Genomic DNA, 15096 nt, shown 5'->3' on the forward strand with positions numbered 1-15096 from the left:
ATGACGTTGAACACCAGTATGTGCTTTTATATTCTTTCAGATATTACTGCTGATGCTAATAAGTTTGAGGAGCTTGTAAGAAGATTAGCACCCGTATGCCAGGCTGTACATAGTCATGTCGCATCATTGTCAATGGAAGAGTTTAAACTTAAATATTATGAACAATTACAATGGACAGGAATGGCTGAGGTAAAGTGAAAAAAGAAAGTGTTGTAATAATACATTGAAGTAATTGTGTTGTAAATTCAAAGGCACAGTCTGGGTCACTGAGATGTATCCATTATTGCACATAATGGTGTCATCCTAAGCCACTGCCAGGGTGTATCCATTGTATCACATAACAGTGTCATCCTAGGCCAATGGGGTGTATCTATTATAGCACACAAATGGTGTCATCCTACATGTAGGCCACTGCGGTGTATCCATTATAGCACGCAATGGTGTCATCCTAGGCACTGTGCTTCAAAATGGTCCAAACGTGTAATTCACCAATTCATAGGGAGAAACTAGATCTTCACATATTTTTTTCACTTCTGTACAGGTTTTCATTGAGAGCCTTGAAGCTGTAAGAAGTAATGAATCAGTTGGTAATTCTGTGTGCCTGATGCTGCTGACTGCTGCTTTAGAAAGATCATTAGGAGATGTAAGTCTATAATCATGATAATAATCCATTTGGCTTCCTCAAGGCAGTTACTTACGTGTATGTGTGCTCACTGCCTTTGTTCATGTGTGTTAACATGCCAGTTCTTTGAATTAATGCATGCAACTTATTATTGTGCTCACTGGAGCACGCACTGATCATGCTGATGTTACTACCTTGAGGAAGTCAAATGGAATCTAGTTATTTGTAGCTTAACAAGGATATATCCCATTGAATTGCAGTTCTTTCACTATGAAATAAAATCAGTGAAAAAAATCAGTGAAATCTAAAATAACTCTGAAATGAGTAATACTACAATAATCACTGACTGATTATTTAATCATTTTAGTGTGATTATTACGAATTTGTGAGATTCAGTGTGATTAGTGGAATGACATTGGACACTAATGGGGTATTCAAGTTGAAATCAATCCAATGGCGTACCGTGGCCGCCCCAACCCTGGGGGGGGGGCTGAAGAAAATTCAATTTTGCCACCCCTTCCTCAACAGCCCGAAAAGGTTGCCCCAAATTTTTTCACGGTCGTTTGAAAAAGTGAAGAGCAAAAAAAAAAAAAAAAAAAAAAAAAAAAAAAGGGTTGCAGGCGCTAGCACCATAAAATCGGCACATTCTTAAGTATAGACCCTTTTTCTCTACTAATTCTTTTTCGCCCCTTCGTTTTTGCCGCCCTTCTTCTTCATTTGGGCGCCCCTGCTTTTACCCGGGGGACTGGCGCAGATTCTTCAGGGAGCTGTGGAAGGCCATCGTGGAAGGGGACATCCATCAACATGACAAATGATGTTAAGAACGTTTCATCACACGGAATGTATGGTGCAACACGTTTGGCTTTTGATAGAAGTAGATGGCGTACTCTTGTGAAGACCACAGCAGCGCAATCCTGCGCCATCTGACCCAGAGAGAGAGTTGGTTTCCTTGCTCATATGTGACGTGTCATGTCAAAAGGAGACACTTTTGGGCAGGATCGTAAATGGAGAAATAGCCAAATATCTGCCCGGGGGTGATTTTTAACAATTTGGGTTTGCTGCAAATTTGTGATGTTATTAATGTTTAAAATATTGTCTGATAGTTTCACACCGGAATATAACTGGCATCTTGTATTTTTTTGAGACATTTTTCAAGGTATTTCCTACTTTCAACATTGTCAAAAATATTTTTAAAGGCCGATATCTCAATTTCCAATTTTATAATACCATAACTTACGAACTCGATATCTTTGCTTAGGAAAGTCCGATTTCATTGGGGAAAACGGCGTTGTGGAGCAAAATATCTCTTTATATAAGATATGTAAAAACCTCAAAATTGATAACCTGCCCAAAAGTGTCTCCTTTTGACATGACCGTCACATATCAGGAGTGCTAAAAGTGTCAAAAACAGTTGCGTAGCGTGAGTCATCCTATTGGTGCCATTGTTTGATTTGTTGCTTTATGTGCACAGATAGTCAGATGGGTAAATGTTTAGTTATAGACTCTGCTTTTCACTATCTTCTCACTTTATTTTACTTTCATTCATTTGCAGATATTCTTAACAAGAAACTCTCCTTGTCCATCTATGTTGAAAGACTTGTTAAGCACAGAAGAGCTGAGAGATATATTTGGATGTTTTGTGGTAAGAAGCTTATACTGTATGAGCAGTCATTTTGGTTTTTCACCTATTGATTCCAGATTATGACCTGTTGCAGAGAAGATATCTTGCCCTTCCCAGAATCCTTTGCAAGATGTCAAATCACCTTACATCAAGTGACACTCTTATTACTTTGTGCAGGTTCCCTTTGTTTTCATTTTGAGAATAGACTGGCTAAACATGGGTCGATAGTCAAGAAATAAACATATTTTGCAAGATCTGGTACATTTCATCACTATCGACAAATGTTACACTAGATAGAAAATCAGTACAGTAAATTGAAATGGAAGAAATGCATTGTGGGAAGTGTTAGATATCTTCTCTGACCTGTCTCTATTAAATTATGAGAGCTATGTATTTTACAGTGAACAGGTGTATAGAGATAACCAATGTGACATCACATCCGGGGGTAATCAGTACAAATAACCATCCGGGGACGGGCCGCAAATATGGGTTGCATTTTCAGCCTCTTGGTATATCAATGACCCCTTTTTCAAAGCCTATTTTGGTATATGAATGGGTCCTTTTTTCAAAATTTTCTCAATTTTTTCAGAAAATAGCCCAATTTTTCCTTAATCTAGCCAAAATTTTCAAAATGTTGGGAAAATTTGTAAAAACTGAGACAATTTGGGTTTAAATTCATTATATTTTTCTAGGTCTGTATCTGTTAAATTAACGTGGTATGCTTGGTTTAAGTTGCTTCGATATCAGAATTATCGCTATTATCAATGGGTTCAATGCATTTCGAGCAGATCCAATCCTTTGGATTTAGACATTTTAATTGTTTAGGCTTTAATAAGGTACATTTTTTTTTTTTTTAACCGTTACAAATTTTACATGATATATCCTTGTGACATTGTTTTACAATTTTTGAGCACTTAACACATACATCCTTAATATTAACAGACATAACAGAAAGAAAACACCAACAATATATAACTCTTACCAATTTCTAATACAAAAATGTTAAAAAGATAAAAAATAATTGCAATTAAAGTTCTTTGTTAATTGCAAACAAATCAAATAAGGTAGAAACCATCTGGGTCCCCGAAAACACAGACAGAAAATAAATCAGCAAAATATTGAAATCGAACATAAATAAATTTGTTGTATACTTTATAAGTATCATTTTCAAATTTTCAAAGAGCTTTTTAAGACTTTTGACTTATATACAGTATTTCCTTCATTTACTTTACCTGGTTGGTTTCTTTTTTTATTTTTTTATTTTTTTATTTGACATGGTTATTTCATGATTATTGCCAAAATAAAACGTCTCCATATTGCATAATTATAGACACCTCACTTGTATTTTGTAATATATTTTGTTTTTTGGTGTTTTTTGCTATATCTCTCTAAAAATAAATAGTTTTATGAACACATTTTTACAAGGTATTTATTTATAAGGTAATTTCTTTGATGCATAAACTTTTTCTGACACTAGTCTGTTGTAGTTCTCCGGGGTAGTCCCTTGTACATAATATGAGTTCAGTTCAGTTAATTTGAATCCTTGTAAGTTTTCCAGTCCAAATCTGGTCTATTTCGAGGTTTGGAGCAAAATACCACGCTTAAACCAAACTTGAGTACCACCCCGGGCATCAAATGTCAGTTATAGGTACATGCATTGTTTGGGTGTCTTCAGCATTTGATCTCTCAAGCACAAATGCAAAATACCACGCCAATATCAATAACAGTTACGTGGTGCATTCCAGAGTCTGTTGGTAAACAGTTGTCCTGGCAAATGGCACATGATATTTTATTAAGTGCCTATGTAGCATCACGGTTGGAACAAGGTAGGACTATGGAATATCAAGTCCATAAGTGATGCAGTACATCATTTCCACTTTAGCCTGGGCACGCCGTTCCTGTAGGGATGGCCATTGCAGTTGGTGAAGCATGGCTGATACACTACTGGTAGTTCTGTAGTCATGGAAGACGAAGCGGGCATATCTACGTTGTACCATTTCCCTTGATTTTTATACTGTGTGTGCTTTTGAGTCACATCACAAAATAGTCTTGGCTTTTGTCACCAACTGATGTCTGTATCAGCCCTTGAATCAATGATTGATACATGTATGGTTTTATTTAATGGTAGTCTTGGAGGTATTTTATGATTTCAAACTGATACATTATTAAATGATCAGAAATATGACTTGATTATTTGTTGGCAAGATGCATTTTTACATGTTTTTTAAAATCTATTTCTTGATCAGGTTTTCTGTTTACGTGTGTTGATTGGTCCTCCTACCAGTCTGAATCTACGTAATATTATCTGGCATGGCTTTGCTGCTCCACAAGAAATCTCAGTCAGGTAAGTATTAGTGCTCTGCGTACTGGCCATAGGCTTCAAAATAAAAAGTCCCAAGTTTTGTGATATTTTCTCAAAATATCAAAATCTCAAAATAGGCTTGTTTGTACTCATGTTAATGCATTTTCCATGCTGATGCCATGAACATGATTGAAGAGGTTCATCAGATCATCTGTTAATTAATCAGCTATTTTTGAGTTCATTTGCAAAGACCAATTGATTAACTTAGGTTTTTCTGCTGACAGTTTTGCGAGAAACCTGGCTTTCTCAAAGCGTTGATGATGTTATTGATCAATCTGCTTGGGTCAGCGAAGAAAATCACAGAGCAAGATGGGTTAATGACAATATTTCACTTATTTTTTTTATTTCATTTAAATTTTGCAGATACAGTAGTTTCTTGCTTGTGTTGACAGCAAGTCTAGGAGTCATTGTTGGTAAGAAGATACCTGGTGGTAAAGTGACACACAGACAACCTTTGAGTTTTCCTCAAATATGTGAATTGCAACATAGTCTGCCAGGTACAGTTGTATTTTTGTCACAGTTATTACTTGTATGTTTTCTTCTGTTTGTTCGTTGTTATGTCATTCAGACCAGTACTTTGCTGTTAAGAATCATGGCATCTTTAAAGATGAGGTATCTTTAAAGACATGACTTTTCTAAACTGTTTACTTGTTTGTGATCATCACACTGAGTAGTTGGACATCACTCTTTATGCCCATCATGCGACCAGTGACACATTACAGTGTGTATGATATGATTCTCTTACATGTGGGTTATGTAATGTTTTTTTATGAAATCTATTCTACATTCATATGATGATTTTGTTTTCTATATGCAAACCAACATATTTATTTGTTTGTTTGTTTTCCTAGATTTGACCGACACAGAACTGGAGGTGATAAGTAACCTATTTAGTAACTCAATATGTATAGCCGAAGTAATGCTACCTTACTGGGATGCGGCAGTGCAGTATTACAGAGAAGAAAGGTTTGAACATTTTCTTGCAATAATGAGGTGCCTATAGCCCATAATGCTTAGCTGGATTGAAACTAAATCATGATGCTCTCCAGGTTCACTGTATTTCTGTATTTCCTTTGTCGTCTCATTCCTGTAGTCCTTTAAAGTGAGTCCGAGGGGAGCATGACCTAGTAGTGATTGCACTCAAATATTGAGACAAATAAAGCTGACACATACAAGGAATGGTGTGGGTTCTATAAATGATATCCCCAGGATATAAGGAGTGTCATTTTACCCATCCCTGACATGATTTTTCTTGGAAGGAGAAAATTACCAAAACTTTAATTTCAATATATCATTGGCCTTAACTTGAGAGCTGCAAGACCTATAAATGGAAATATAAATGAATTATTTTGTTCCTTGACTTATTTCTAATAAGATCAAAGTATTAATATTAAGAAGTACACTGCAGTGTTTTAGTTTAATGGCTAAAACTGGAAAAATATGGCTCCTGCCATCCCACTTGCCTTCAGCAGCTTATCATAAATATCGTCAAAAAGATACATTCAACATCTTAATTAGTTCATAGTACCCTCCATTTTGTTGGGGAAGGGATGTGGGAATAAATTATAGTCCCAATCAATAACATACATTTCCTGAGCAATGGTATTCTATTTTGGTCCCTATTGTTGATTTTCTGGTGTTGTTGGCATACAAGGTAACTGCTTTCTTCCATAATGTAATCTATTTTGACCACATGTATTTGTGTGATACAGGTATGGTATTTGTGTAGTGCTTTTACTGACTCAATTAGAGCAGAGTTTAAGACAGGTGTTTGCATCAGCTAATAAGTGTCAACATCGTGTCTTAACAGCCGAGGTAAGTATGATAGGATGATAAATAAAGAAATGTAGGCATGTATATGGAGCCTTTATTTTTTTTTTTTTTGTTTGTTTTGTTTTTTTTTTGTTATGAAAGTTCTTTACATTTATTCCACAGCCAACTCCCCATTTTACACATGGGTGGAGTGGGACAATCGAGAGAAAGTGTTTTGCTCAAGGACACAAAACATTATTGTTGTCTATGGCAGGTTGGGAAGCCACAAGCTTGTCATCACGAGTCAAATGCACTACCTTAGGCTACAGTGATTTACCCTACCAAAAACCAAAAATGCCACAGAATTAATATTTTTGGCCTTATTTAGGCAAGTATATGTGCAAATATAAATGTTTCAAATGCAAAATCTAGTTCCTTCAGAGTAGGCCCATGGATTTAAGAGTAATTTTAAATAATATAACCCATATCACAACAATACTCACTATTTCACATATTTACTTTCACTTTTTTATTTTTCAGTCTGCCATCCTATTTACTACTTTTGATGAGGTAAGGTATGAATAAAGATTATTAAAAATCATAAAACATGTTGTAGATGTTATAACTATATCTCTGTGAACTGTACATTGAGACCAGTAGTGTATCATCTCTTTGAGAAAATCATGGTATATTCAGGAGGGGGACATGAACACACCATATTCCACCCCTCATAGTTCAATAACAACACAGAATAAATATGATTTCATTGTTAACTGAACTTGACTGTTAATTAACTGGTATGTTGCTCTGCCCTCTGGCATTCCAGTTTTGATACCAAGGGATCATTCCTTTTCTCGTGAAATTAAAGAAACTTCATAATCCTATACAACTCTATGCAGAGTTTATGAAGATTTGTTAACATATTGGTAGAATGCCTAGAGAAAAGGATGCAGAAGCACTGATTTAAGTCAAATACTACACATATAACGTTGTTATGGTTCATAAGTTGATCTATCCAATCTCTTTGTCTTCAGCAAGCATTCATACTAATTCCCACCTACCTATTTCGTAAAAAAGTTTTAATAAGAATTGCTGTTTTTTTCTCTACATTCAGATGATGTGTTCTACTCTTCCTGATGATACAGACAATTTATTAGTACAGAGAGTTGGAGTGTCATTTATGGTAAGATATATTTTGTACTCTGTTCAATATGTGATGTCCACTTCTTCCGTCCTTATATAGATGAGTTGACCTCAATGTTTATCAACAAAGGCAAGGGACTGGTATATTGATATGCTTGAGCAAACTGCATACAACCACTACACTGTTCAATAGCCCTTATTGTGATGTGGTGGGTTTTGTTTAAACCACGGGCCCTGATGCAGTCGCATACTGCCAGGCAAATAAACATCTCAAAAAAAGTATTACAAATCTGTAAAATGGGTTGAAAGCAGAATTTATTTCTGTGCATTTTGACACCTCATTTGATACGATAGCCCACAAAACAATAAAACACCAGTCAATGTAATGAAGTGAGGTCCAGATTTGAAAGTTGCACTTACACACAAATTTTTACAATACAAAAACACTCAGATATCATTACACAGATTTCCTTCCATTACACTGAATTCAAAATCAATACAATTTACTGCAACTTTCAAATCTTGGGTTACATTGATTTAAATGTACGCTGTGACGTCAATATTTAGTCAATTGCTGCAAATGAGGTGTCAAAATGTGCAGAAATAAATTCTGCTTCCAACACATTTTACCCGTTTTTGAATAATGATCATTATTTAAGGGAGGTTAGTTACTTTTTTTGAGATGTTTACAATGAAAATTGTGATGATGCGCACATACTACCAGGTACAAGTCAACTCATCTTTTGAAACACATGATTGCTCCTTTCATGTGTCAGAATCTCAAAAAGATTTTTAGAGGTGTGAATGTATGAATTGTATGACGAAGCAATACATAAATATGACCTGCTTGACATTGTCTAAAAGCAAGATATTAATGGGTATTGCCTCAGTCACCTTTAAGTGTTAGAGGATCTTTTGTATTAATTAACATAAAGCACTTCGCCATTAGAATCATTATTGTCTATGTGCATTTTATCATATTACTTTCTCAATTTAGTTTTAAACTTTGATAAAAGTAATGTCAGAAATGAACAAGAAGATTCAATCTTTCTTTGTCTCCAATTCTACTTATGCCACAGGAAATGCTTCTGGATCTTCTTGAGCACCAAGAGGGGCCAAGATTGCGAGATCACATCAGCCATGGAGAGCTTGACATCTTGAACATTTCCAAAGACATTGCAAACTATGTTCTCTTAGTGTCATCTGTTTTGTGTGTATGTGTAGGACCAAGAAAGGATGTTAGCAGTAGCAAAGACTGTGTAAGTGTTGTAATCATTTTCAGTAATGATGCTTAACTTCAATATTGCTTGATGGCCTTGGTTGGACCAGTTGCCATCTTTCGCAACTAATCCACAGCAGAAAACTGTACCTACCCATGCAGTCTATAAGTGTAGATCCCCCATGAAAACTAACTACCCATGCAGTCTACATGCGTAGATCCCCCATGAAAACTAACTACCCATGCAGTCTACATGCGTAGATCCCACATGAAAAACGTACCTACCCATGCAGTCTATATGCATAGATCCCTCATGGAAAATGTACCTACCCATGAGTCTACATGCGTAGATCCCTCATGGAAAATGTACCTACCCATGCAGTCTACATGCGTAGATCCCTCATGGAAAACGTACCTACCCATGCAGTCTATATGCGCATATCCTGCATGAAACCTGCCATTGAAGACCTACACGAGTCGCCTACCATAAGAGGTAGTGTACTTCATAACATAACGTGCAGCCCTTGCTTTCTCATCACATTATTGATCCTCATTAACCCCCTGAACACTACATACCGATCTAAAATTGCCTCTGATTGGTCAATTACATGATATCTAAACTTAAATCACCAATCAGAACGGAGCTTTGCAATTAATTCACCCCAATTTTTTGTGTGGTGAAATTATTCTAACAATGTTGCTGATTGGTCCAATTGATAATGAAAACTTCTTTTTGGACAATCGGCAGGTATAGTTCTCATGGGGTTAAACTGGGCACCATCTCTTCTCTTCTGCAGCCAGTTTGATTCTGCTCAATCCAGTTTCATGTGGGGTGAGTGGGAATCAAGCCAGCTATGGAGGAGACTGGATTTTTCACAAGACCGTGTGCGATATGCAAGATCAACTGCAGTGGCATAGTTTGTAAAAACTAGAATATCACAGTGATTTCAACATGAATTGGAAACTGCCGATATAGTAAATCTCAATCAGTTTGCTGAGGTTTACTCTGAAATTCATCAACTATGATTCTTAAACCAGAAACACAATTGTACAAAGTAAGAATTGAGTGCCAATATTTGTCATCACGATTTGTGTGTATTTTGTTTTTCTATGATGTATCACTACCATATACTGTTATTATATAGTGTACACACACATAGGCACTACACATTATAAAACGGATCATAGTATTAAAATAGCACTCATATTTTTTACCACAATCATTATGCATTACCCGAAAAGCATCACAAAACAACTAAATGATGCTTGAATCCAAAAATATGTTACAGTCTATTCAATATTTTTGAGTCTGTGATCACCAAATTCAGCGCTGATTACGAGCACATGATCGCAGGAAGAACACAGAACTTTAAATGAATGACCATTCAGTTTGATTTTATTCAGCGGAGATCATTCCTTATGCAGCTCAAATTTATAACTAACTAACACGTGTCAGTACTAGTACTGTGGAACACAATGAAATAAATGTTGCCATGTCTTTGCTTTGTTTTGTCACAGGTTTATATTCTTGATAAGCTTGTGTGTTTATCAACCAGCTACACATCAGTCTTTCATCCTTTGTCAAGACTTAAATCAGAACTTACTGATTACATCGCCAGCTTGACCTCATGGATTGACCTCAATCACCCATCCCATGATGCATTAGAACATATCCCATGGTGCACCTACACAGAGGAAAACTTCATGACATCACCTGTGTATTCATCAGCACATTTGATGCTAGCAGGGAATGCTAATGAGCAGGATATTTCTGAGTTAATAAGGTATTTTGCTATTTTCAAAAAAGTTTTATTGTTGTAATAGTACAAATTTATGAAATTCTAGATTTTTAGGAATGCGACTGGTAGTCTACTGACCTGAACCTTAATTTAATCTTCACTTCTGACAATGGTTCAAAATGCAGCTCTATTTAGTAGGTAATAGGTTTCTGAATTGACTCCCAATGTTTTTGATATTTTACTGCTTAAAGGTCCGCCATCGACAGCCTCATCTCCCTCCTATTTTTTCTCAATGTTGATGAGTTTTTGGTCTCATATAATGGATCAAATTTTCCTTATTACCATCCTGGAATTTGACTAATGATTTGGTTAATGAAAATTAACATTTTTTGTGCGGATAAGAGCGATTTAATTCCTCATGTGTTCCTCCACTCCATAGGTGCTTAAATGCTTTCTCTGATGTAGATTTACTACAATCATTTTGCAAGGAATGTAAGCTTCATACCCTGTTTAGACCTCGGAGTGAACTTGAAGTGGTGGCGCTTCTCAGACGAATAGTGCGAGAGTGCAGAGTAGTAGTTACCAATGTAGCGAAGACAGCGACAGATCGATATCAGCAGTGGTGTGAGAAGAACCTGAGATCAAGACAAAGGAATAATTATGCCAGGCTTCTTAACAAGTGAGTAGGCCTGTTGTCCAATCTTACTATAAATAGGCTAATGTTGTATGTATCTATGTATCTATCTATGTATCATGTATAAAGGCTCCGTCAGTTTCGATCCAAATGTCGCCAAATTCATACGGGAGATCGAAGAACTTACCTAGACGGTTATGCGAAAATTTGGTTGGAAACGGGCAAGAATTAGCTGCAAAAACAGTGAAAATATGGGTAAAAACGGGGTTTTTGTTATGAAAATCGGTTACCAGCCTACGCGTCACTGCAGCTGGCCGGCATCGCGTCGGGGCCGCGTGCGTAATACGCATTACGCCAATGGGCGCGAAACGGCGCAGAGGCACACGACTTGCGTGCCAGAGACCAGTTGACACGATAATACGGAAAGAAGGAAAAATAAAGGACAAAAAGGTACATGGACGGGTCACGGGATACCGGGTGAACACGTCAGCAGACACGCTAAGAGAGGACGTAATAAATACGGGAAAAAGATGTGTTGTAAACAACATGAAGCGGTACTATAAAGAAAAATTAAATTAAAATGAGGACAAAAGGGTACGAGTAATTAGGCCAACGGGTTAAAGTAACTAAATGAAACGGGAACGAAACAAAGAAGGAAGGAAACTAATCAGGAAATGTATGAAAAAAAGAAGCTAAAATAATGAGAACAGAAAAGATAAAAAGAAAGTGTAAGAAGAGACAGATTTAGATAAATAAAATGTACCTTTTCAATGATTCTACCTGTTCAGTAATTCTTCCTGTTATAGTGAACGCTCCCATTTACTCATCTAGCGGGGACCCGCGCGAAGCGCGGGTATCCCGCTAGTGTCAGATAATTAGGCTAATGTTGGTAATTGTTCTGGTTTGTGGAAATCCACAGTATCAGTAATAGTGCTCACATATCAACCTTGATACATATTCTATCACAGAAATAACTTATTTTCCCAAATTTTAAATTTGTTATTCTTCACCCAATTATGGTGAAATAATATTAGTAATAACTGCCGGGAAGGGTTTCTGTCCATTTATAAGCTGAAATAACAAGGTAAAGTGAAAGAAACCCCACTGGTTATTATGGGCGTTTAAAGGAAGTGTACGGCAATCACAACATTATGTCTAGTTATATGTTAGAAAAATAATTAGCAGGCACAAATCACATGGTTTTATTTTAAACAAACTCATATTGACCATAACATTTTTCTAACATTATGTTGTCATAATATTGTGATTGCTGTACACTTCCTTTAAGCTTAACACAGAGTTCTATAGGGGGACTTAGAGTCATTATTTGCCTGATTTCATTTAGCAACATATCAAAAAATACATTTTTTGTCATATTTGACCATGTAATGGAAATTGTACCAACTTATGACATACGACCAGCCAGAGAATTTTTAGTGCCGGGTGGTATTTGAGGGAATTTTTTGTGAAAATTGACAATTTTATTGAAAATTGCCTAAATTTAGCTAAATTCTATGTGATTTGGCAATTTTTGACACTTGAGTGCCGGGTGCTAGAGCTTAAATTGTTTATCAGTGGTGGGCTCTAAATCTGAGTGTTGGGCTCTGCCGCCCGCTGTAGCTACATCCCTGTTCCAGAACCACAGCTTGTTGTGTGTGTACATGTTTGTAACTTAATAGAAGATGTTCAACTTCCTCACATTTCATATAATTATTCCTTCTTTTTTTGTGATAAAGTGTCACATATTGTGGACCAAATTGCCATCCATGTAAAATTATTCACATTAACCCCCTGAGCACTACCTGCCAGTCTAACATTGCTTCTGATTGGTCAATTACATGATATCTTCACTTGAATCACCAATCAGAATGGAGCTTTCGTGGTGAAATTATTGTAACAATGTTGTGATTGGTCGAATTAATAATGAAAACTTCTTTTTGGCCAATCAGCAGGTAGTTCTCATGGGGTTAAAGCAAACTTAGCACATTAAAGATGATATTTCTATAGTATCTATCAAAGCATTCCAAAAACTTCAGTTGGATAACCCACACATTATTAGTGATTCAACAAAAAATGAGACTTTTGGAAGTTGGCATTTGTGGCCCTCACAGCAAAGTTTTCAGAAGATGATTGACTTGTCATCATCAGCATCTGTATCATATGGGTGGAAGCATTAGTCCTGTGACTCTACAACTGGAGTGCAACATTTGCATACCTGCCAACTGTTCCTATTTAATAGGGACTGTCCCAATTTTTACTGAAACAAAAAGCATAAAAGAGAGCGATTTTACAATGTGTCCCTATTTTTGCAAAAATATGACTATAGTAATAATTCAGGAATGTCCCTATTTTCAGATTTTTTTCTCTCATTTGTCCCTATTTGTGAGATTTTAGGGTTGGCATGTATGTATTTGTGAGCTTGAAGATTGAAATTGAACACAATGAATTTGGTGATTACATGATTATGTCTGGTTCAGTATTGTTTGGGTTCAATTAACCTATATTCGTGTCATGACAAATCCAGGAACACGTCACATTTTTGACATTTCATGATTTGAATAAAAATGTAAGCACTAGACAATAAGCTTTAAAATGGTACCAAAATTATATAAATAGCATCAATACTTTTCAAGATATGGATAATTTTGTAAATGCATGGAAATAGTAGATGAGAAGGAATCACAACGAACCATCATCAAAGTTCCAAACACATAACCGACGTGTACATTCATGTTTCTATACACTTCAACCGCTATTGTTATCATAATCCTCGGGATTATAACCCAACACGATGGTCATCGCCCATCGATGACGTAACATTTCTATGACATGACATTTTCAATTCTAAGGCTGCAGTCAAGCGACCATTGCTTATGGACTAAATGAGGCCTTGTGAGCAGGAAAGGGCAGGAAATATGAATGCATTATGGGACAGATGGGATAACATAGCCAAAAATAATGCCTTGTGGGAAGAATGTATTAGCAAAATCGGAAGTAGAAAGTCATATATTTGAAACATTTAGGGGCAAATTTACCTATTTGGGAGGTCTGGGGCTCATATGAAGGCAATTTGATAAAATTGATTTTCCGTTTGTCTTATGATAGAATCTGTTGACATTTTATGGAAACAACCGGAACAACTTGTTTTATACCTTTACATTTTAATTAAATTTGGGATCAGCGAAAATATGATTATCCTTTTTTTAAAAACTTTTTTAAAAGTGCCTTTAATCGAAAATGCAACATATTTTGATTAAATTTCCCAATATTTGTATTGTTTTGATTTCTCTGCATCTAAAAATGCAGAAACTTTTTTGGCACTAGCCAGCTGGGATATTAAATGTTAGAACATGAGTGGAAACTGTGTGTCTATATTTGGAGTAGACTAGTTTGAATCATGCAATAAAATTCCCCTCTTGTTTTAACTTTTGGCATTGAGTCAAACTCTATGAAAATCCTTGTAGAAAAACTAGACTACCTTCAAGATTATAACAGATTGGCAGGTGCTATAATTAATGATTGTAGAACAATAATTAGAACAATCAATAAAAAAGAAGCACAGTGATATATATAGTGTGATACGCACAGGCACAACGCCTAAGGTTTATCCACAAGCCTTGGCATACTTTACAAGATGTCCAAATGGAAATGTTAACAAAATGGAAGTCTCCCTATTGTTGCATAAGCCGCTCTTCAGTGAAGGTTCACCAGCATTGATCACCAGCAAACCTGATATTATGAAATCATTGATGAAGACATTGCACTATGGTGACCGAGTGATGATCTATGTAGGGGCGTGAGATCCAATTCTGTCAACTGGTATCAATTTTGTGCATAAAGATTATGGGACCTGCATGTAATACTGGAATACCCAAATGTCAATAGAATTATGATGAAAACACATTTATCAGTGATGTCATAGTTTGTGGCTATCTCATCTTTCTTATTTGGTTCTTTATTCATTATTAATGTATTTGTACCAGCACACATGTCATTAGTAGTGA

The 15096-nt window shown here is 36.0% G+C and overlaps 1 protein-coding gene across 1 annotated transcript in view; it reads left to right on the forward strand.

Annotated features, from left to right (window-relative positions):
- The window catches only part of LOC140152279 (endoplasmic reticulum membrane-associated RNA degradation protein-like), a 33706-nt gene continuing 18610 nt past the window's right edge, over positions 1-15096 (forward strand). Inside the window, exons 1-12 of the mRNA XM_072174584.1 lie at positions 1-189; positions 542-643; positions 2175-2264; positions 4490-4587; positions 4969-5102; positions 5457-5571; positions 6318-6420; positions 6898-6927; positions 7472-7540; positions 8580-8759; positions 10238-10503; positions 10898-11137. Coding sequence (XP_072030685.1) covers positions 1-189; positions 542-643; positions 2175-2264; positions 4490-4587; positions 4969-5102; positions 5457-5571; positions 6318-6420; positions 6898-6927; positions 7472-7540; positions 8580-8759; positions 10238-10503; positions 10898-11137 — 1616 coding nt within the window. The remainder of the gene's footprint in view (positions 190-541; positions 644-2174; positions 2265-4489; positions 4588-4968; positions 5103-5456; positions 5572-6317; positions 6421-6897; positions 6928-7471; positions 7541-8579; positions 8760-10237; positions 10504-10897; positions 11138-15096) is intronic.

Source organism: Amphiura filiformis, chromosome 5 (assembly GCF_039555335.1).
Source record: "Amphiura filiformis chromosome 5, Afil_fr2py, whole genome shotgun sequence".
Taxonomy (NCBI): Eukaryota; Metazoa; Echinodermata; class Ophiuroidea; order Amphilepidida; family Amphiuridae; genus Amphiura; species Amphiura filiformis.